At 36.6% G+C, this 22180-nt stretch overlaps 1 protein-coding gene across 2 annotated transcripts in view; it reads right to left on the minus strand.

Annotated features, from left to right (window-relative positions):
- Positions 1-2837: 2837 nt before the first annotated feature.
- The window catches only part of LOC107676591 (polypeptide N-acetylgalactosaminyltransferase 2-like), an 81354-nt gene continuing 62011 nt past the window's right edge, over positions 2838-22180 (minus strand). Inside the window, exons 4-16 of one of the 2 annotated variants that reach the window (XM_016471167.1) lie at positions 16197-16295; positions 15398-15465; positions 14080-14145; positions 12636-12757; positions 10090-10177; positions 8497-8584; positions 7241-7344; positions 6066-6192; positions 5179-5271; positions 4875-4958; positions 4397-4523; positions 3538-3657; positions 2838-3452 (exon numbers count right to left, since the gene is read on the minus strand). In XM_016471167.1, coding sequence (XP_016326653.1) covers positions 3297-3452; positions 3538-3657; positions 4397-4523; positions 4875-4958; positions 5179-5271; positions 6066-6192; positions 7241-7344; positions 8497-8584; positions 10090-10177; positions 12636-12757; positions 14080-14145; positions 15398-15465; positions 16197-16295 — 1342 coding nt within the window. In that variant the 3' untranslated portion in view covers positions 2838-3296. Of the gene's footprint in view, positions 3453-3537; positions 3658-4378; positions 4524-4874; positions 4959-5178; positions 5272-6065; positions 6193-7240; positions 7345-8496; positions 8585-10089; positions 10178-12635; positions 12758-14079; positions 14146-15397; positions 15466-16196; positions 16296-22180 lie in introns of both variants that reach the window. The other variant, XM_016471165.1, reaches the window with a different exon arrangement.

Here is a 22180-nt window from a genome sequence, read left to right on the forward strand (position 1 = left end):
TATATCTCAAATGTTATATAAAAAAAATGGTAGTTTGTACTGAATTTAATTTTCATTTTTGAATGTAATGTAATACAATAAATACAAATCACAATACAAAAATTCAGAGGGTCCTAGTAGTAGATTGCATTTTTGATGCAAAAATATTTATTTAGTTTTGTTAATGCATCATATGTGAAAACACTTGGGACACTGCATATGTATATAATTATTTTTTTTTTACATTTTATTTTAAGTTAATTATTTTCCGTCATTCAAACTTTTGCAATATCTATAAAACAATGAACAAATACAAGCGCTGTACAGTTGACCAAATCACTATAATTGCAACTGAATGTGTAAATGTACATGCATGGACATACATACTGTATATACACACATACACACTATTATAGACCCCATGCTGTTTCCTTTGCCATTTAATGCAACATCAAGATCTTTCTAAAATTGGGTTTTCAAGGAAACCAAAGAGACAAAAAAAAAGGTGGGGTCACAAGTCCTTCATTTACTAAAAATGAAACTGTCCTAGTCTGGAGTAGAAGTGTGTTTCCATGTTTCAATCAAACAGCAAATGACTTTGGCACACTGTGCTATGTAAACATTTCATCCAATTCAAAGATTAGCCATAATGTATTGCTCTGAATTTGGTTCTTCAACAACTATATATATAAGTACTATTAGAACCCTTGTTACTTTTATTTGCATTATGACATTTTTAGGACATATGCACATTCTGTCCTCAAATTCTCATTACAGTAAAGCTGTAAATTAAAATAATCGACTTAAAGGCAATGTTTGTTTGTTAAAGAAAGAATGAGATTCTTTAAATGTATATATATTTTTTTTTTACATTTTATTTTAAGTTAATTATTTTCCGTCATTCAAACTTTTGCAATATCTATAAAACAATGAACAAATACAAGCGCTGTACAGTTGACCAAATCACTATAATTGCAACTGAATGTGTAAATGTACATGCATGGACATACATACTGTATATACACACATACACACTATTATAGACCCCATGCTGTTTCCTTTGCCATTTAATGCAACATCAAGATCTTTCTAAAATTGGGTTTTCAAGGAAACCAAAGAGACAAAAAAAAAGGTGGGGTCACAAGTCCTTCATTTACTAAAAATGAAACTGTCCTAGTCTGGAGTAGAAGTGTGTTTCCATGTTTCAATCAAACAGCAAATGACTTTGGCACACTGTGCTATGTAAACATTTCATCCAATTCAAAGATTAGCCATAATGTATTGCTCTGAATTTGGTTCTTCAACAAGGCCATCATTCAAAGCCCAAACTTTACATGATTTCATTGGCTTCTCCTTTTAAACTGAAGAAAGGTGGCTTGATTCACTATGGCAAAAGTGCAGTCCACATCTACCTCTTGCTTTCCCGTCCAGCAGAATCATCTGACATACAGGAACCTGATGAAGCTACAGAACGCTGAGAACAAAATGCAGGTAGGTGGGCCGATTTTCTTCCTAAAGGCCACACAATCTCTGCCCAGACTCTGAAACATCAAGACAGAGAGTCTTCTGTTGCATGTTTCTGTTGCCGTCTTCACACTTACTAATGGAGAACTGTTATTTATGGGACAATACAGGGTGGTGCAGATGAACCCAGCATATACAAGTCTAAGATTAACATAACACTTAACTGTTGATACATGAGGAGAGCTGACTGAAAACCAGTCAGGGACTCATTTAGTCTGGATTCCCTAGCCTACAATAAGTTAGTCAGAATTGCTACGGCGTTATACATGAAATGCAGGTGGGTTAAATGATTGCTTCACATATCACAGGCTTCTTTGTCTGTTGGATTTACAGTAACACTAGTTCTGTTAAAATCAACTGAAGTACCACAAAGATTCACAAGGTTTGGATGTGAAAAAGTATCTCGGGGGCATGAATAAAATGCTAATTAAAAGGACACTCACAAACAGTGTTGCGTTTCTCCTTTGTGAGCTCAGATGCTTCTCTAAAGCACACTTTGAAAGCTGCTTAGAAACACATTCACAAAAACAAAAAAAAACTCACATTTTCCTTACAGTATCATGGATAACAAAGGCAGTAACTTTTAACCATAGAACGAGGATGCTCAAGTAGTGATATATTGTGCCATATTTGGCCACAGCTGCTGAGGATCATGATTGATCTTGAGAATAAAACATCCAGGACTTTAAGGAGGCAGGAAAGAAGCTTTTCCAATGCCCATATTATGATCCAGATCATGTACTGCACAAAGTCAGAAGAAAGAAATCACGGAAGATGAGGAGTAATACACATCCATCTTTGCTCGAAACCCAAGAAAGCAGGATCAAAGCTTCAGATCAGCCTCTCCTTGGAGTTACCAGGTTATTAACATGATTATCTGACGTAATACACTTGGCGAAGAAAAAAAGGCTACATAGAATTAAGAAATAAATGATTAGTGTGGCTGAGAAACAATTGTTTGTGTTTGAAGACATGTTTTAGATACTGATTTGTTAGCAGCCAGTGCTACAGTATGTGAATCCAGCAGTCACGTTCTATACAACGTCTCAGTTCTCCTTCAGAACTCACCAGGGGCCCTTACTGGAAGCGGGTTGAATCTTTACACATTGCACCTTTAACAGAAAAAGACAGATTGACAATTTAATAGAATCTAGAAAACAACAAAAAAAGGTCTCTCCTTTTTTCCTGCTCTTTTTGCATGAGCACCGCGAGCCGAAAAACACAAGGCTGCCGCTGTCCTCCACAGTCTCAGTGTGTCTGTGACGGTGCGCACAACAAATGAGTCCTCCCCTCAATCCCATGAGCCCACAAATTAAACCAAACCCAAACTAAAATCCAGTCTAATCACAGCGCATGAAGGGAGCCTCCATAAAACATGTAATTTACATTCAATATTGGTAACATGACTAGAAAAATAAAAAACAATGGATGTCCATTGTTAAAAAAACCCCGCTGGAATTCAAGAAAATGAGACACGAAAAGGTGAAAAATAAGAAAGAAAAACGGATCCTTTGCATCGGAAAACATTTGTTTTGGTTTCGATACAGTTTAGACACTTAAGATTCACTTTCCAAGAGCTGGACAACAGATGAAACAGTGAGGTATATAGTTAGATGGAAATAGTCATCATCTTGTTTGTGTTTTCATTGCCCGGTGGCCCTCGAGGACCACCAGACCGCACCGTGGCGGCCCTGAGTCTGTATCCGGGCAGCAATTATCTCTGAGGGGCGAGTGCGTTCCCAGCACGGGCTGTCCGAGGGCGAGAATGGGAGGGCTGAGATCGGCATGTCAAGCTACGGCTGGAGGTTGAGAGTGAACTTCCACTGCTGGGTGAGTGACGGGCTGCACACCTCCACCGTCAGGCCACCGTTCCGCGCGCTTCGGCTGTCCAAGCACAGATTGCTGCCCACATGCCGCAGTTTGGAGTTGTTGTCTATCTGCTCCCATTTCTGCAATGGAAACAATGATGATGATGTTGAAAATCTGAGCAGCGGCGTCTCCTCCAAACCCCTGCTTTGAGCACAGCATGCTCACCTGTCTGCTGTCGTTCTCCCTGCAGCCCTGCAGTTTGATCTGTGAGCCAGCGGTGCGATCCACCACTGTCAGGCAAAGGTCCATGTGTTTGATTGATTTGTCTTTAGTCAGGGCCCATTCCTGTTCATTAGAAACATGGTAAGCAGGGAGCATTTGCAGAAAATACACCCACATAAATCAACACAGGAACTTAGACACAACAACGACTTGGTGAGAGGATGCCATTTTCTGAAATGTACGGTACATGGGTAAGTTTGAGAAGTTTTGAGATGTTATGTGTTGTGATATGCTATAATCCACCCAAAAGCATGCTGCTAATTCTTTTATAATTATGCAGTTTTTGTGATCTCTTATTAAGGTACAAATGTGTTTAAAATGGTGAAAATAACAAAAAGTAGCTTATTAATATATAATTTGATATTAATCTAAATTAATAAAACATACAAATTAATTATAATAAATATAATCATTTTTGAATATTAGAATGAATGATTTCTGAAGGATCATGTGACACTGAAGACTCAAGTAATGGATGCTGAAAATTCAGCTTTACCATCATAGCAATAAATAATATTTAAATACGTAATAACACTGCACAATATTACTGTTGCACTGTATTTTTGATCAAATAAATATATATAAATATATATTTATTTTTCATATTCAAACAGACAAGCATACTTATGTATACGTGTGATGAACCCTTTAAATCCCTCAGACGTGTGACGATAAACGTGGGTAAAGTAATCCAGAAACTATTGTGTGGCCCTCATCTATACATCATAACCGAGTCCATCACCCAGTTCTCTGCTGCCACACCTGACATAAGACTGTTCAGTACCTGAGATCGGATTGGTACCTGATTGCCCCCTGCGTTGTGGCACTCGTACACCCCCACCACACCATCAGCAAAGTGTCCCAGTGTGTCCAGACAGTTCTGACCCTGTTGTAGTGCTCCAAAGGCTATGTCCTGATGATCAGGGACCCTAAACAAGACAGAAACAACAAGTTAGGTACTAATTAAGCCACCTGCAGTACTGGTAGTGGGCTTTAATAAAAATGTAAAAAGTTTATTTATTTAAAATTTACACATCTAGACTTAAAAAACTGCCTGCACATTTAAACATTATAAGAAAGGGTTAAAGGATCTGTTTACACTTCATCAATCATTGTTCCAAACAAAAGGTTTTAAACAGCCAGTCATGTACAGAAAACCATCTGATCAAAAAGCTCATACATATTTATGCACAAAACTTCACAGAGCACAGAACAGCAGGTGTAAACAGGGCCAAAGTGATCCTACAGCTATTTTTATTTCGCTCAGGTCAGACACTCACCGTAGCTCAGGATAGACGTTCTCCAGGTACCACTTAAAGGGTTTACAGCCCAACCTCTTCTTCATTTCCAGCCTGCTCTGAATGCTGCAATTAAAGAGGAAAACTAGTCATGTGGAGTTCATTTGGAGGTCGAAATGTTTCAAAACAGAGAACTTCAACTAGCCAAGTCTGAAATTAGTGGCCTCTCGTGGCCTTGGCAGTGAGAAATTAGCTTCTTCTCATGTTGAAGAAAGCAAATGTGCTACTCTATATTCCAAAGCTTTCCATTAGCAATATTTCTAAATTAAGACAGATAAACACTTACTTGCCATAGGGTACATTACGGGCTGAGGGCACAGCAGCGTAGTAGAAGTTCTTAAAATCGTCCATCCAAACCTCTGCCGCTCGCCTTGTGTTCCTGCAAAGACAAACACAAGCAGATGAGAATAAATTATACATTTTATATAGAGATACTAATGTTCTGCTAATGAGCATAACATGTCTACATTATTGCTTAATCTAACTTCAACACTAACAGATCTTCTGCGGCACATTACTGGGTGTTTTATAACTATGACAGAATGTCACTTTCAATTTCAACTGCACTACCTCACAACAGCTCACATATCACAGACTGCCATACTGCTTTCACCCACTGGGTGGAGTACATGAACCAGAATAATAAAGGGCTCATGTCGCTTGAGCAATCATAAAACCAAAGATAAATAAGAAATGTGTTCTTTAGCTACTGTAACAATTCTCAGTCTGGATACTCAGGAATATAACGTCTAGCACGGTTACAACAATCCTGACTACAGTTAACTATCCTGAAACGGTGATTATAAACTGGATAGCTCAAAGTCTAACTCTGGACGAACCACACCATATTATATATAATAAAATATAATGTAACATAATATAAAATGTAATACGATACAACACACTAAAATACAATACAATTCAGTTTATTGCATCTTTTCTGAATAAAAGTATTAAATTCTTAAAAAAAAAAAAACTAATCCCAAACTTTCAAATGATAACATAATATAATTCGGTGGACACCTGGCAAAAACAGTTCCGCTGCCCCCTGGGAAAGTGTATACAATACAATTCAGTTTATTGCATCTTTTCTGAATAAAAGTATTAAATTCTTAAAAAAAAAAAACTAATCCCAAACTTTCAAATGATAACATAATATAATTCGGTGGACACCTGGCAAAAACAGTTCCGCTGCCCCCTGGGAAAGTGTATGGATGCTGTTTCCTGAAGACATGACCGACTCGACTGCAGGGAATGATCTCCAGACTGCCTCCACACTGCCAGACCCGGAATGAGATCTCTGAGCATCACAACAGCAGCCAGAGATTAATAAAACCCATCACAGAACACACAAACAACCAATCCATAAATGTAAATGGGAAAATAAAGCAAAGGGTCAAAACTCACAATTGCACAAGTGTTATATTCAAACAAACAAAAACAAAAAAAGCACTGCTTTGTGAAACTTCTTGGTCTTTACAAACTTCTTTAGACACACACAAATGCAAAATGCAACTTTATTCCAGGCTGATGGATAATTTCTGGAGCTGTTGTAGACTTTTCCACAAGCAGCACAGCTGAGAAAAGTGCTGTGTTTGTGGAATGAGTCAGAATTTTCTTTCAGAATCCATCATGCCACACACATAATGAAAAAACCTGAAAAACTCTACCTCATTGAGTCTTACACTGCAGTTTTCTATTCAAGTCTCATTGCTAATAATATAAAAACAGCAGTAGTTCTTCAGTGGTGACCTGAATTGCCCCTTAGATGGGCACATTGCATTTTGTCTGAGTAAGGCATTATCTCAATACAATCTAATTATAGAAGTATCATGATCTCATTTTCAGATTTATATACGGTTAATGCAACATAGTATTTGGACATAGTATTCACATTTAAGGACACAAATTCATAAATTTCGCTGCATTAAATAAACCATGTGGCCTATGTAAACAATTAATGCTGACCTTTTTTCAACCATTTTTGCATGCGAGCAGCTGGTCCTAAAATAATTTTAGTGGATGTATGAATTCACACTGCCTTCAGGCCCTCATAAATATATCCTACTTCAAAGTTAATTAAATGCAATTACAATGTAATGCGCACTGAAATGACTTTGGTAGAAATAAAAATAGGTGCATTAGAGAAATGATATAATTATAAAAACCCTTATATATATAATGCAATATGTGTCCAAATACTTTTTGGGGCCACTTTGAATAGGCAAATCTTCGACATAATCAATAAAGGACACACTGGTACACTGAGAAGATCCACTGTGTCTTCAGTCAGTCAGCTCCAATCAGAAGAAATGCAGGGCATTTAGAGAAATAAAGCATCCACTCACCAAGATTCTCACCGCCCCACACGTCCATCATCATGTCGTACTTTCCCAGCTCCTCAAAGTAGTTCTTATCCATTACAAAGAGGCCACCAGCAATCATGGGAGTCCTGGAGAACACAAGCATCACAAAATATGAAAACTGAGATAAAATCAAACCAAATCTTGGACTTGCTCAGAACTTTATACACTTCATAGAACTTACTTTCTATAAAATATAATCTAAGCAGTTATCTGACATACTGGCGATGTGTTTTGTTTCAGTGGCCATTTGTGACTTTATAAAACTGTGCTCATTTCACTCTTCAGTGCTGCGATAGAGCAATCTGATCACAGCCTCAAACAAATTCATTAAACAACACCGGAATCAATAAACAAGAATGAAGAGTGCTGTGTCATGAAGACTTTTACACAGCACATCCCATAAAGGCACCACACTGTTTATTATCTTAATGTACTTTTAATGTACTCGCTGCACAGTGATTGAGATTTCACATCACAGCAACACACCCTCCATACAATCCCCCATTTGGGTCCCTTCACACCTTACTTTCTCTTTCTCGCTCGCCTTTAGCTGTTAATGATTCGAGTCATTCCCTGGAGGACAGACCTTTTACAAACTAGCAAGCAAGCAAGCACATGGGCTAACTTGTTATTTTGTTATTACAAGAACTTTAGGGATTCTTTTCCTTGTTGACAGCAGAATTAACATTTGGAGGCAGATCTTATGTGTATTTAAAGAGACTTGTGCGCATTAGTTTACCACATGCCATGTTTGAGAGCATAGAATTTGGACAAGAAAATCATCATAAAATAACTCTAGCACTATAGCCATCTATGTTATTGTTAACTGAAACCATTAAAAGTCATTTTTTATCAATGAAATAAAGCTAAAATAAATTACATTATAAATATTAGATGAAAAACTTAAACTTAAAAAATTAAATTAGAATGTCGACTTTGCAACTAAGTTAAGCTGTAATAAGGTTAAACTGATGTACTAAAATTGCAAAAACTAAAACATAAAGCTTAATAAAAAAAAAAGTTTAATAAAAGTAATATATCAAAAACAGACTGCACACCTATAGCTGGAGTTCTGTTTCAAGAGAGTCTATACATTAAACAGCTGACACTTAATTAATTGGAGAACAGTGTGAGAAGAATAAAAAGTAGTCATCTGTCAATAATCTTTCACCAACTCACCAGTTCATGATCCAAAACATTTGTAACACAGATATTTAAGAAGAGAGACTAATGCTTACTTGATAGGAGCAATGGGGTTTCCTTGCCGTGCTCGTCTTTGTTCCAGGGTCATGTAGTCCCATTTAAAAACTAGATTCCAATCAAAACCTGGAAGATTACACATTACATTAGGGATGAAGTCTGATTTTAAATGTAGGTTCAATGCCCTGTTCAGCCATGTGTCAGGCAAGGGAATAAGGGGGCATATTACCGATACTGCAATTTCTCTGATGAAAAGACTGAGGCTTTGTTCCGAATAGCATACTATTTTGTCAGTATGCAGCATGTATTCTGTGCACAGTATTCAAATGTTTTAATGTAACATTTATTTTCACCAAAAGACATTCCACACAAAACTGGATTAAAACCATATTTGCATTTCCAGTAGGAAATACCACAGCTTGCCAGACAGCAAAAGAATAGTCTTAAAGTTTTAAGTAATCGTGGGGTTTAGGCTTTGGTTCTGTGTAAATGCTGTATCTTTAAAACCTTACTGTTGGCAAGTCTTATTTTACAAATGCCTCTTGTTTTCTGTCTGCTGTACACAAGAATCAACATAAAATGTGACCCTTGGTAGCTCTAGATGGTTAAATAAATGCAAAAAAAAACCGAATCAACATACATATATAGTACTATATGCAAATACACAGAAGTACTTAAAATCTAATATAAATGACAATCACTAAAATTACTAAAATAAATATAAATATTAAGAAAAAATAACTTCAAATATTAAGAATATAATACAAAATTAGAAATGATGACTTGACATTTCAAATTTCTTAAATATACAGAAAAAAAATCTACAATAAGTTTAAATGGAGTATGCATTTTAACTGTTTGCTGAATTAATAGCAGAAATTTCTGGAGAAGTAAAACAGTAGTAAGAACTGTAAATAACCATTTTAATCCTCAAATTCAAGATGCAGCATATCAAAGAGACACTAATGTAGCATCATACTATTTAAAATGATTTGGTACTGCCTTACATACTACTCTTTTTTTTTTTTTTTTTTTTTTTTTAAAAACTGTGCACAGTATGCAGCCCTGTACTAGTATTCCATTCAGAACATATTATAAAGAAAGGAGAAAATGCTAGATAAAGTCTGAATGCCAGTTAAAAAGCACACATTCAACCAAAATGTGCTGAGAAAAGCCCATATAAATAAAATTAGATTTATAACCCATGCTGCTTTATAAAATACAGTGATACCAACATGGATAGATCCATTTCCATATTATTTGCCACTGCATCCAGAAACCTCCGAGCTCATAGAGGAAAAGCTATTCCACTCAGAGATCACTTCCTCACTTCCTCTTTTGGAGATTCATCATGCTCTCTCACTCTTCTGCACATTGCACTGCCTCCACAAATTCTCTCTGTATTGCTTTCACTCCAAACATGCATTTGAACATACAGTACCACACACTGAATATAGCCCTGCACATGAAATATAGCAAATGCCATCTGCTGTATTATCCATAAACACACACAAATACATGCATGAATGAATGCAATCATATCATACACAAGCACACAATCCAACGGAATAGGTTCCGGATAGTGACTGAATTATGTTATGATGAAATAGGAGCTGATGAAAGAGATTTACCTCCTTTAAGATCTGCAGATGCCCCCACATACTGGAAATTGTCCATGTTAATGACATCTATGATGGGTGACACGACCCGAGTCTTATCCTGCCGAGAACAAAAATGAAGTGAGGCTGGGCTGACAGTACAAGCATATGAAAAGAGATGACTTCTCAATGCATCTCTGCTACAATACATTCTTAAGATGTATCTGACAGAAACGATAAAATTAAACTAGAATTAAAATTGCTGAAAGTCCTGACATTAAGAAATGTGCACTGCTCTGCCGTTACGAATCACGATAAATCCATCAGAAATACCTAGGAAAATCCCATTAATCTCGTGAGCTTCGCTGACACATCACTGGAGTATTTAGAGTTGAGAGCTATGAGTTAAACACTCCAGAAAAGACAGGCAATCAACTCTACGTGATAGGAGTGGAGAATTGAACACTACATATAAATGTATTGCTTCTCAGACATCTTCCAGTATTCATCATGACAATTCTGGGATACCCTGACGAATCAAATCATCCCAACTGTGGCTTCACCTCTGAATTAACAAATTAATTTGTCACCGTGCTGCAATGTTTCCACAGGGCAATTTTCTAAAACATATTCAAATGCATGTAGGTACAATAAATACGGTTTGTTATATTAGTACACTCAAATCATTAAATATCGGTCTTCAGTTAATTTATTGAAAGACTAAAATTGTTTTGCTGAATAAAAACATGCCTTGATTATTTCTATATTGATTTTTACTGTATTTTACTTCTTGCATGAAACATTCTGAAACAACAAATGATTGTTTGATTAAAATGATGGTTCCTGTGAAACTTTTTAACCCACAGACAGAGACTGTCAATGTTTGTATAAAGCAATTCAATAATACGAAACATTCTGTAGATATGGGTAAAAACTATGCTTAACAATAGCTGATACTTTGAAATTTATCACAACTATTTTTTGGTGGTTTGTGTTTAGGCGAGTACTGATATAAAGCTGGAAGAACTCAACCTAATGACGACTAATGATGAGTGGATGCAAATGAGAAAAATGTCCAGAACCATTAAAAACTGATTCAGTAAGAGTTCAGCTCTTGGCTAGATCTACTCTTAAATTTAGACAGTATATTTCTGCTCATGCACACAAATGTTTTCAATTAGAATAATTATTTTGCTTCAATGTAAGTTCTGTGTAGAGATACTTCTCCAGAAGCTGGACAACATTTAATTCATGCTCTGTATAATCATCATGATGAAGCACTCGGATAAATTATGGGGTCACTAACTCCACAATTTGATTATGTGCTTATCTGGGTCATCCAACTGAAAATGAAGACACCTAACAATATAAATGGGGTTATGAAACCTCTTAATACATTTATGCCTATAATTTATACTTTCAGTGTCTTGTACTTTGTCCCTGTTATTTATTTTGTGAGTCAAAAGCCTTGAGGCAATTTCAGAGTAATTACGTGTGCCTAAAGACACAACTGAAGCAAATATTACTTTTAGGTCAATCTGATCCTGATCCAGAACGGACCTGCACATCCGCAATTGGGGTGTATTTGCTTGCATTCAACACACCTGTGCACACACACTGAGGTCTTATCTATATGCTGTACTAACACACAGTGTTGAATGACACTAGTTTCCCTCCACAATTGTTTTTAAGGCTTGTTTGAGAATTGTTGGCAGTCGTCAGCAGGATTGGATACAAACAGGTGTAATGATATGGCACTGCAAGTAAAGTTTGTGCGTCAAGACAGGCAGCCAAAGAAAACAACTTCTCATCTACTCTTCTCTTTTATCATCTTGGCCTGACATTTGCAACTGCAGTGAGCTGCTAAATGTCCACTGCTGTAATGGGCATGTATGATTATAGCCTCCAAAAGCAATGGCTAATTTGCCAAATCTGAGAACCATAAGACCCAATGTTTTGCTGCTTGTCAGAGAAAGAAACAACAAGACAGAGAAAGAAAAACATGGCTGACCTCAGCAACCCTTTCAAGCAGGGGCTCCAACCAGTGTTCATTACACTCGCAGTGGCTGTCAAGGAAGGTTAGTACACTGGCCGTGGCCGCATCCGCCCCTCTGACTCGGGATCGCATCAAGCCTGAAACACAACACACAACCACAGGATTGAGACTCAAGGCACTGATGCAATCTGAACTATGCAGAAGGTTATTCTCCCTGTGTTCTGACCTAATGATCTACACAGGGAACCATAATGATAGTCCAACATACAGATGTCAAAAGTACTGCCATTTTGAGTACTTCACATACAAACAGGTGTAATGATATGGCACTGCAAGTAAAGTTTGTGCGTCAAGACAGGCAGCCAAAGAAAACAACTTCTCATCTACTCTTCTCTTTTATCATCTTGGCCTGACATTTGCAACTGCAGTGAGCTGCTAAATGTCCACTGCTGTAATGGGCATGTATGATTATAGCCTCCAAAAGCAATGGCTAATTTGCCAAATCTGAGAACCATAAGACCCAATGTTTTGCTGCTTGTCAGAGAAAGAAACAACAAGACAGAGAAAGAAAAACATGGCTGACCTCAGCGACCCTTTCAAGCAGGGGCTCCAACCAGTGTTCATTACACTCGCAGTGGCTGTCAAGGAAGGTTAGTACACTGGCCGTGGCCGCATCCGCCCCTCTGACTCGGGATCGCATCAAGCCTGAAACACAACACACAACCACAGGATTGAGACTCAAGGCACTGATGCAATCTGAACTATGCAGAAGGTTATTCTCCCTGTGTTCTGACCTAATGATCTACACAGGGAACCATAATGATAGTCCAACATACAGATGTCAAAAGTACTGCCATTTTGAGTACTTCACACGTTTGGTAAATGAGATTTTGGAAAAAAGTAATGATATGATGCCCATTTATTATGTCTATTATTGGTGAGGTATTAGGTCAGTTCTGTCTGAAGGGAATGTATACAAGTAGACAAAAATCACCTATTGAACATGAGCACAAAGTTAAGCCATAATAGGGAAAAAGGAGTACCTCTGACAATTTCATCATATCTAATCATCCATTTCATTTTACATTTAATTCTTTTTTTTTATTATTTCTGAATGTTTATTTGAATACTTTATAATGTTGTTAGACACCTGAAATAACCTTTAATTTGTACATTGCTAGTAAAATTTTTTTTTACTTATTTTATTACCAACAATTTATTATAATTACTTGGAAAAAAAAACATTAAAAATAGCACACAAACACACCAAAAAAAAACCAAAAAAAAACCATGGCTGTCACCATACCAATGTATTTGGATCTCATATACTGTATGACCACAAGGCACAAAATAAGCAAAGAAAAATCTTCCTATCTCTAAAATATGATGAGTGAAAGCTCATCTAGTGTCTTATGTGGAGACCTAAGAATTGATTTTCAAGCACAGAGAAACATTAAATATTAATTAACCAGTTTGGTTCTTTATAACAACAAAATCTATATGATCTTTATGAGCAGTTTTTTTTTTTTTTTGACAATTTTTTTCACATCTTGACACTCACAGTCAATCTAACATTAATTCACTACAAGCTTTACCAGGGACTGAAGTAACACACGTTCTTTCTTTCCTTTACTATTGAGTAATTTGTGTTTTTTAAAAAAGAAAACCTTTGAAAGGCTTTGGATACGAATAAACAAACTGCAGTTTTGACTACAGAACAGCATTTTTTGCTTGACAGATCTATAAAACGCCTTCCAAAAATACACTCCAGCTCGTAACAGACCATTTGCTTTTCTCTTCTTTTATCGTCTCCATATTTGCACCTATGAAGTATGCCAGTTACAATCACAATTAGTACAAGTCACAATTAGTCGCAAAAGTAAAACTTCAGCTAGTTTTAATAGATGCCTAGATTTTAATGATCAAACAAGAGCTGCTAGTAAAGACCCACTGGTCCTTACATATTAACTTGAGTGTATTTTTGATTAACAATGTTACAGTGATTCAGAGGGTTATAAATCACTTACCCTCTCGACGATCGTTCCGTAGGACTCTGACTTTCTCCATTTTTCCAAGTAAGGCACCATCTTCAGCTGAAAGCCCAGAGAAAACATTGCGTCAGCTCAAGTGTTCAGGGCAATACATCTCTTCTATTATATATGCTGTAGTTAATATACACAGGAGGAATGTGGTGTATATTACACAAAGATGTGCCAGTGGGCAAGTTGTGTCACTTCCTTAATCCAGAAAAAGTCTGTGCACAATTTTGTAAATGTCACCATATATTTAGAAAGGGCACATCATGAACAGCTTGTTACAAACTTTTTTCTGGTCTTCTTGAAAAACTTTAGGACAGGGAACTGGGAGCCAAATTTCTTTGAAAAATCTGAGGGAGAGCTGGCAAAGAAAAATTCACTAGAAAATGATCAAGGATTTATTTTTTTTTTTTGCCACAGTTACATCCTGAAGAAGCTACTTCATCCCAAATTTAAAAGAAATGAAAAGGTAGGAGCATAATTTCATATTTTCTTGAAACCTTAATGGATTGTGACCCTTTTTTGACATATCTATGACCATAAGTTACAAGACACACTGAAATATAATCAGGTGCATTAGTTTTACCAAAAGAAAAATTCACTAGAAAATTTATTTTTTTTTTGCCACAGTTACATCCTGAAGAAGCTACTTCATCCCAAATTTAAAAGAAATTAAAAGGTAGGAGCATAATTTCATATTTTCTTGAAACCTTAACGGATTGTGACCCTTTTTTGACATATCTATGACCATAAGTTACAAGACACACTGAAATATAATCAGGTGCATTAGTTTTACCACCACCAAATGAAAATGCAGTGAACAGTTCTGAAAGAGCGTTATATCCAAAAAGAAAAGACCATTTTCAAATGGCAATATGAAAAAGCAGGATCACAATTGACACATGTAAAACCACAGAAGACGAGGACTAAGTCCAGTGCCTGGCAGGTTCCCTGCAGCAAAGCGTTATAAAGGAGGGCAGCATTGCCTTCAGGACAGGGTTCACACAGAGTTCAGACATCTGAAGAAGTCAAACCATAGGTTTGCCATCCAAAAAACAAGTGTGATGGGTTGAGGACTCGGGAGAGACTTTTTATACAATCATACAAATCTCAGTTGCACTGTTGCCATGTTCTGCTATTCAGATGCACTTTATGATTTATGTGAGAAAGGATGAGTGTGCGATGATAAAATAAGAAACACTGACCAAATAACATGAGGAGCACGAAACAGTCTATATATGGTTGTGAGATGATTTATATAGTTCTGTACCATTTGGGTTGATTGGGGGTTAAAGTTCAAAACACTTACGGTTGTCACTGTAGTCATCCACCAATATGACCTCTTTGACCAGATGAGGAGGACTCTTCTTCAGCACACTGAAGACAGGGAAAGAGGAAGGGTTGAATGGATGTGAATGTTTAGAAGTGCAGAAAGAGCAAGAGATTTTAGCCTAGATCTTAGCTGATATGCCAAAGATAGAGGTACACTATCATTCAAAAGTTTAGGGTTAGTAAAATTGTTCTTATAAAGAAACATGTTTAAATTCATACTTTTATTCAGCAAAGACTCATTCGAATAATCAAAAGTGACAGTAAAGCAATGTTTCTTGTAATAATATTTCACAATATTACTGTTTTTACTTTATTTTTTTATCAAATAAATGCAGCCATGGTGAGCATAAGGTTTCTTCAGAAGCCTTCAAAAAAATCTTACCGATAATAAACTTCTGAACAGTAGTGTACTTCTGTATTAAAGTGTATATGTGACAAAATATTCTGTATTCACCACCGTAGACGTTAGTAATACTGAATTACAAAAAAGACAAAAAGAAAAAACATGCACTTAATTTGTTGTGCTTTAATACTTACAGTATACTTTTGTTAAAAAAAACTTTAACCAATGTTTACTTGATTAAGAAATACTGCAAATCCCTTTAAATTGTTTATATTCATATTTTAAATAGAAGAGTGTGTTCAATAAGGGTTTTGCTATATCAACGTTAGTAACAAAAATAGTGAAATTTCACTGGTATTGACATCAAAATTTTGGTATGGTGACGGTCCTTCATAATGCAGTGAACATTATTATTCGACATGGGACGTCCCACCTGATCACAGTGCGCAACAGGGCTGAACGGGCCTCATTGTGGAAAGTGATAACCACACTGGACGCAGAAACATCTGTCCTCCACTGTTTGTGACGACAACTGAGAGAAAGAAAAAAGAAGATAAATTAAGAATTATTTAGAAAAATAAAATTTCTCTTGCATTTTTTAAATGCAAGAAGTTTTATACGTTGCAAAAAAGTCACTCTTTAAATTTACATACACACACACAAAAACCGCTAACCCTACGGAGGGACACACCCTATACCATAGGGGAAACTAGAGGGTTTGACGTGAGTTTATTCAACATGGGCCAGTAAGCAATAACCTAGTAACCACCTAGAACCAACCTCGCAGGACACTTAGCATCATGGCAGCAAGTTTGATGTGGACAAACCAGTATTTCTTCAGAAAATGTAAAATTCTAGTTTAAGTTAATGCAACTGAAAACATAAGAAGACTGGTGGTTTTTGTATTGAAGAGAAGTGAAAACCCACTGTCACACTGCTACACCTGCATGCAGTCTCACACCCTCAGAGGAGCTCAAAGCCCACATTCATTTAATGCTTCACTGAGGCTGAGATGGACAGGAGGTCATGCATGCTTAAACTCTCTGGACTTGCATCTCCAAACACACACACACACACACACTATAAAGGTTTCAGCAACACACACCCACACTGTTTATATCCAGAGGTTTTAATTGGACAGCTATGAGGCTAATCCTCCGGTTTCCTAGCACCTCTCATCGAGGATAAGAGCGCACAATGCTTCCTCTGCACTGATTCCATCGATTTTGTGGCCACTGGATGCTTGGCAGGGGAATCGGGGTCAATTCCTCCTACACTGCTGTTAAACAACAGGTCAGGGTTGAAAGCCCACCATCAGAGACTCCAAACTGACTTTAGCAAAGGGATGAGATTAGAGTCATCCATGACACTAATACTACACACTTGGCATCATATTTAATTCCATTACGGCCAGAGAAATCACATTCATAAAGGTATATGATGGCACAGAGGGTACATCCATATTTTTTCCCCAACTCTATCAATCTTTGCATTGAAAAAGAATAGACCTTTCAACCATTATACTCTCCTTGACTTCTCGGGAATACGTTAAGGGGCCAGCACTCATTTCTAGCCCTGTTTGCTGGAGGTCCCACGAGGAATAACTGTGCAGTAGGCCATTAATAGAATGGAGGCTTTGACTAGAAGACAAGCACTTTTTAGAGCATATCCCATTGGCACACTTCCCTCCACTGGCCTCCAACCACCCAGCATGGCACTAAATAAACTCTCAAATACTTCCACTGTTGCAGCTCAAGTCAATAGCTAATAGAATAAATGTTCTGGTCTCAGTGTGTTGAATGCCAGCTACTGTTTTAAGATTTTGATTAACTAATCAAAATTTGTAATCAATTTAAGTAACTGTAATTAAACACCAATATTTGAAAAATTATGATCCCAGTAAAATAAAGATAATTTAACTGCATAATGAAAACTGCATTGAACAGACAACAAAAAGGGCATGGCAACTTACAAATATATTTTAAATTAATATTTATAGATAATTGATATAATTCGAAAATGCATAAAATTAATATTTATATATTTTATATCTAAAATGATTTTTGTTACTTTTACAGTATAAGTTTAATATATAACACAAAAAATACGAAAAAATTGACATTTCTAATTTTAAATGACATTAATGTGCACTTGCTGCACATTAAACATCAATATTTGAATTATCTTAATTTTACTGGAATCTTCATATTTCTCTGCAAATACACTGCATAATGACAACAGCACTGAATACACAAATAGCATTGCAATTTAAAAATATATTAAACCAATAATTACAGAAAATAAATATAATGTTTAGAAAATGTATAAAATCAACATTTAATAACTTTTATATGTAAATTTTAATTTTTGCTAATTTTATATTGTTATTTAAACACACACACACACACACACACACACACACAAATGTGATAAATTGCTAGCCCTATTTTTAAATCACATTAAATTAATTGCATTAAACATCAATATTTGGAGAGGAAAATGAAGATTTCAGTAAAATGGCATGACAAAAGCATTGAATAGACAACAATATGGCATGGCAAAGTAAAAATATTAATTAAATTAATATTGATAGAAAATTTATATAATATTTAGAAATGCGTAAAATTCATATTTATAATTTTTATATATACAAATATAGTTCTTGCTAATGTTATAGCATTATTTAAACAAACACACACACACAAATGTCATATTCTGACAGCCCTAATATTTTTACAACATTAATGTACACTTGCTGCACATTTATGAGCAGTATTAATGCAAGGAAGACACTTCACTGCAGTAATTATATATATATTTTTAAAAATGGACTAAACAAGAAACACATGATGTGCAGAAAGACATCATTCATTAAGTCATTGGCAAGCCGCCCCTCTTTTTTTTTTTGGTGTGGTCTGAACACCAGACACAGGCCACGGCTTCAGCGAGACCACTACACTCGCCAAAAACATTTCCAAGAAGACACATGGCCTGCTGCCATCAGGGGTAACAAAACAGAAGCAGAGTCTCTCAGGAGTAAACAAAGAGCATGTGTTCCTCATTACCAGCTTAGGTAAGCATTTAACAGAGGGATTTAGGACTAGTGCGCTTCATTCTTTCAGTTCGGGGTAAATTTACTAGAAGGTAATGGTGCAAAAACATGGAGGGCAAATTCTCCTTACTTCTGGGAGAAAACACAAAAGGTTGGCATTCCAGCAAACAAACTATATAACGCTCTGACCTTTAAAAAGTCTTGCAGCCATTTTAAATGCACGGTTTGGTTTGTGTGTCTTCTGAGCTGAACATGACTTCTGCATTGGGAATGCAGCTCACGCGCTGCAGGGATGGTGAAAGGGCAGTGATAAGAAGACTTACAACAAGGATAATGTCATCTGCAGCATCAGCAGCTCTCCAGGAGGGAAACTGACTGACATATAGTGACAAGACGTTTACATGAAGCTGCACAGACGAACACTGGTCAAGCCAAACATGTTTACAGCAACAAACCCAAAGACAACTTCCACTTCTTATCAGAATGAATGGACACATGCATTTTAAAACTGCTGCATAAACCACCATCTAAACCAAAGAAGTGCCAACCAAATTCTTTGATATTAAAGCATTCCTTTCTAAATATGTATTGTGATGAATATGCTCTTTCACATCCCATTTTAATTCTCTATGCAATGCCTGTAACACTGCAGAAACCATTAAATTATAAAGCTTAAATTTAGAGACTTTTCTTCCCAGTTTCCATTTGACTGAATTTATCTTGGTGGTCTATTTAGTCATACAATAAGCCTTCAATAAGGCTTAATAATAATAAAAACATTTAAAAAAAAACATTACATTTTATTATTTGTTTCCATCTAGTTTTGTTAGTAATAAAAACATGAAACACCTAACAGCTAATCAATAGCTTCAGCCTTAAACACACTTAAAAATCTGTGATGGCTCTGTTTGTTTGCTGAAAGCAGAAGCTGCAGTAACTATCTGAGGTTATTTCTCTGAATTATTCTCTTACCAGCAGTTAAAAAATTTCAAGTTAATACTAATATTAAATAGCATCTATTTTTCAAGAATTTAAATTCTTTCTTTATTTTATTTAATCTGTTCCTTCTCCTCTACCCTAGACAGGGGAGTTCGTAACAGAATTGGGGGCTCATCTCAACAAAATTTATAACTTTGTGTAAAGCAGGCAAATTGGGATGTCGTCGACGTAGAAGCTTGTTCATTTATAAATAACGTCGCTCGATTGATTGTGGTTACAAACATTGAAACAGGTAAGTTATTTATCTTTTTGTTTGGCTGTTTTTGAATTCCTTAAGGGGGGAGGAGATCCATATATTGGTGAGATAGTATGGATTTTGATTTGATTACGTTTACATTGTCTCCAACGCTTGAGGAATTTAATCGGTGTAGGAAAAGTAACCTGTTGTTAATAGCTGACTTCTATAATATGTCCGTTTCTAGATCGGCGAGAAAGCAAGAGATTAAAGACGAATTGTATAAAAGGTTAGTGGAAACTGCTGTTTTTCCAGAACAGGGTCGTGAAAGGGGTGGAGAGATGGAGCCGGCTTCTGATGAAGTGAGTTCAGCTGGTATGGATAACGAGGTATCCTATTCTGATCCTAAAGTCGCGGTTCAATTAAAAGAACTTGATCTTGCCTTAAAAAAACCTCCCGCGCCTCCAGCACTGGAAAACTATCCGGCTTTTATGGTAGGGCACACAGTCACAAGAGCGAATCAGCAGAGGTTGACACTCAAGATCGCTGATTAACAACAGGTGTTGCTACTTAACCTAGGAAAGCAGAAACAATAAAGACACAACAGGCATACAGAAGAATACGTACGATAATGTAACACTATCCATCTAGGCAAATAAGGTCCCGGTCAGAGGTGACACAGAGCAGCAATGTTCAGCAAAGTGTACTGTCCCCGCACAGTGTAGATGCATGCTCTTCTATCAATTCAACTGTGCTTTGTTCCAGGAAAAAAAATCATTAATTCACAAAATAAAATGCAACCAAATATGTTACAATTGCTGCAATGAACCTAATACATTTCAGATTTCATTACAACTAGTTTTAAATAAGTATTTACATTTACATAAATACATATATATATATATATACATACATACACACTGTTCAAAAGTTTGAGTTTAGTAAGTTTTTTTTTTTTTTTTGTTCTTGCTCAGTTCAGGTCAGGTCACACGTGATGGTCTCCAACACACATCCATATACAATGCAATTTGAACTCTGTCCAAACGAACCATAGTCAACGTTCGAGAGCCGTGCCAGTAACATCCCCAGCCAAATGACTAAAACAGACATCCAGCTGACGTGAGATTACGATGCCCAAGAATAAACATGTCAACCATTATGTACTCAACACAATTCCCCCTCTCACACTTCACACATACAACGGGGGCCAAATGTCTGAGACCGCTTTGAAAATCTAGGATTTGAAACTCATTTCAATCTGGACATAGCTGCGATTTTTGAAAATGTGAAACAAAGCAATGTTGTCAAGTAAAATAAGTATGCAATACTGATTTTCTTAAAGGGGTCATATGATGCGATTTCAAGTTTTGCTTTGTCTTTGGAGTGTTACAAGCTGTTCGTGAATAGATAAGATCTATTCTAAAGTTGCAAAGTTTAAAGTCTCAAACCCAAAGAGATATTCTTTATAAAAGTTGACTCATCCACGCCCTCCTAAAACGCCTCATTTAAACACGCCCCCACATGTCTACGTCACGATGAGGGATGAGTTGCATAACACCGCCCAAATGTTCACGCAAAGAAAGAAGGCGTAACTTTATTGTTGCTGCCACCGCCGCCGCCATGTCGTGGAGACGCTGTGTGTTTCGTTGTGAAAGCGAAACTACTTTGTTTGGCCTTCCAAAAGAGGACACAACTAGAAATCAGTGGTTAAGTTGTATTTACAACACTGTTCCAGAATAGTTCAAACCAAATATTCGTGTGTGTGCAACGCATTTAACGGAGGACTGTTTCCTGAACCTACAATGCCGGGTTGTTCTGACTCACAACCTGTAAGTTTGTTTCCATATTTATAGAATTTGCCACTGATGATTCAAACACGAGTTTTGAGCAGTGTAGAGTAGCGCTTGTTGTTTGTCATTTCTCTGATCACAAATGCAGACATGGTTTTATGTTTACGCGGCGCGATACGTAACGCAACGCAATGCGTAAAAAGACAATAAAAGTCATTATAATCTGTAATTATGTCCCCACTGGATGCAACAAAAGCCTCGTTTATAATGGGTTTTAATGTTTTTGTCTCATCGCGCAGGGACACGGCATCACAGTATGGTAAGTGGCGTAACATTTCCTTCACACGCTTGAGGTATTCGGCCAATCACAACACACTGGATAGCTGGCCAATAACAGAATA

Source organism: Sinocyclocheilus anshuiensis, unplaced genomic scaffold (genome assembly GCF_001515605.1).
Source record: "Sinocyclocheilus anshuiensis isolate Anshui unplaced genomic scaffold, SAMN03320099.WGS_v1.1 scaffold204, whole genome shotgun sequence".
NCBI classification, from domain to species: domain Eukaryota; kingdom Metazoa; phylum Chordata; class Actinopteri; order Cypriniformes; family Cyprinidae; genus Sinocyclocheilus; species Sinocyclocheilus anshuiensis.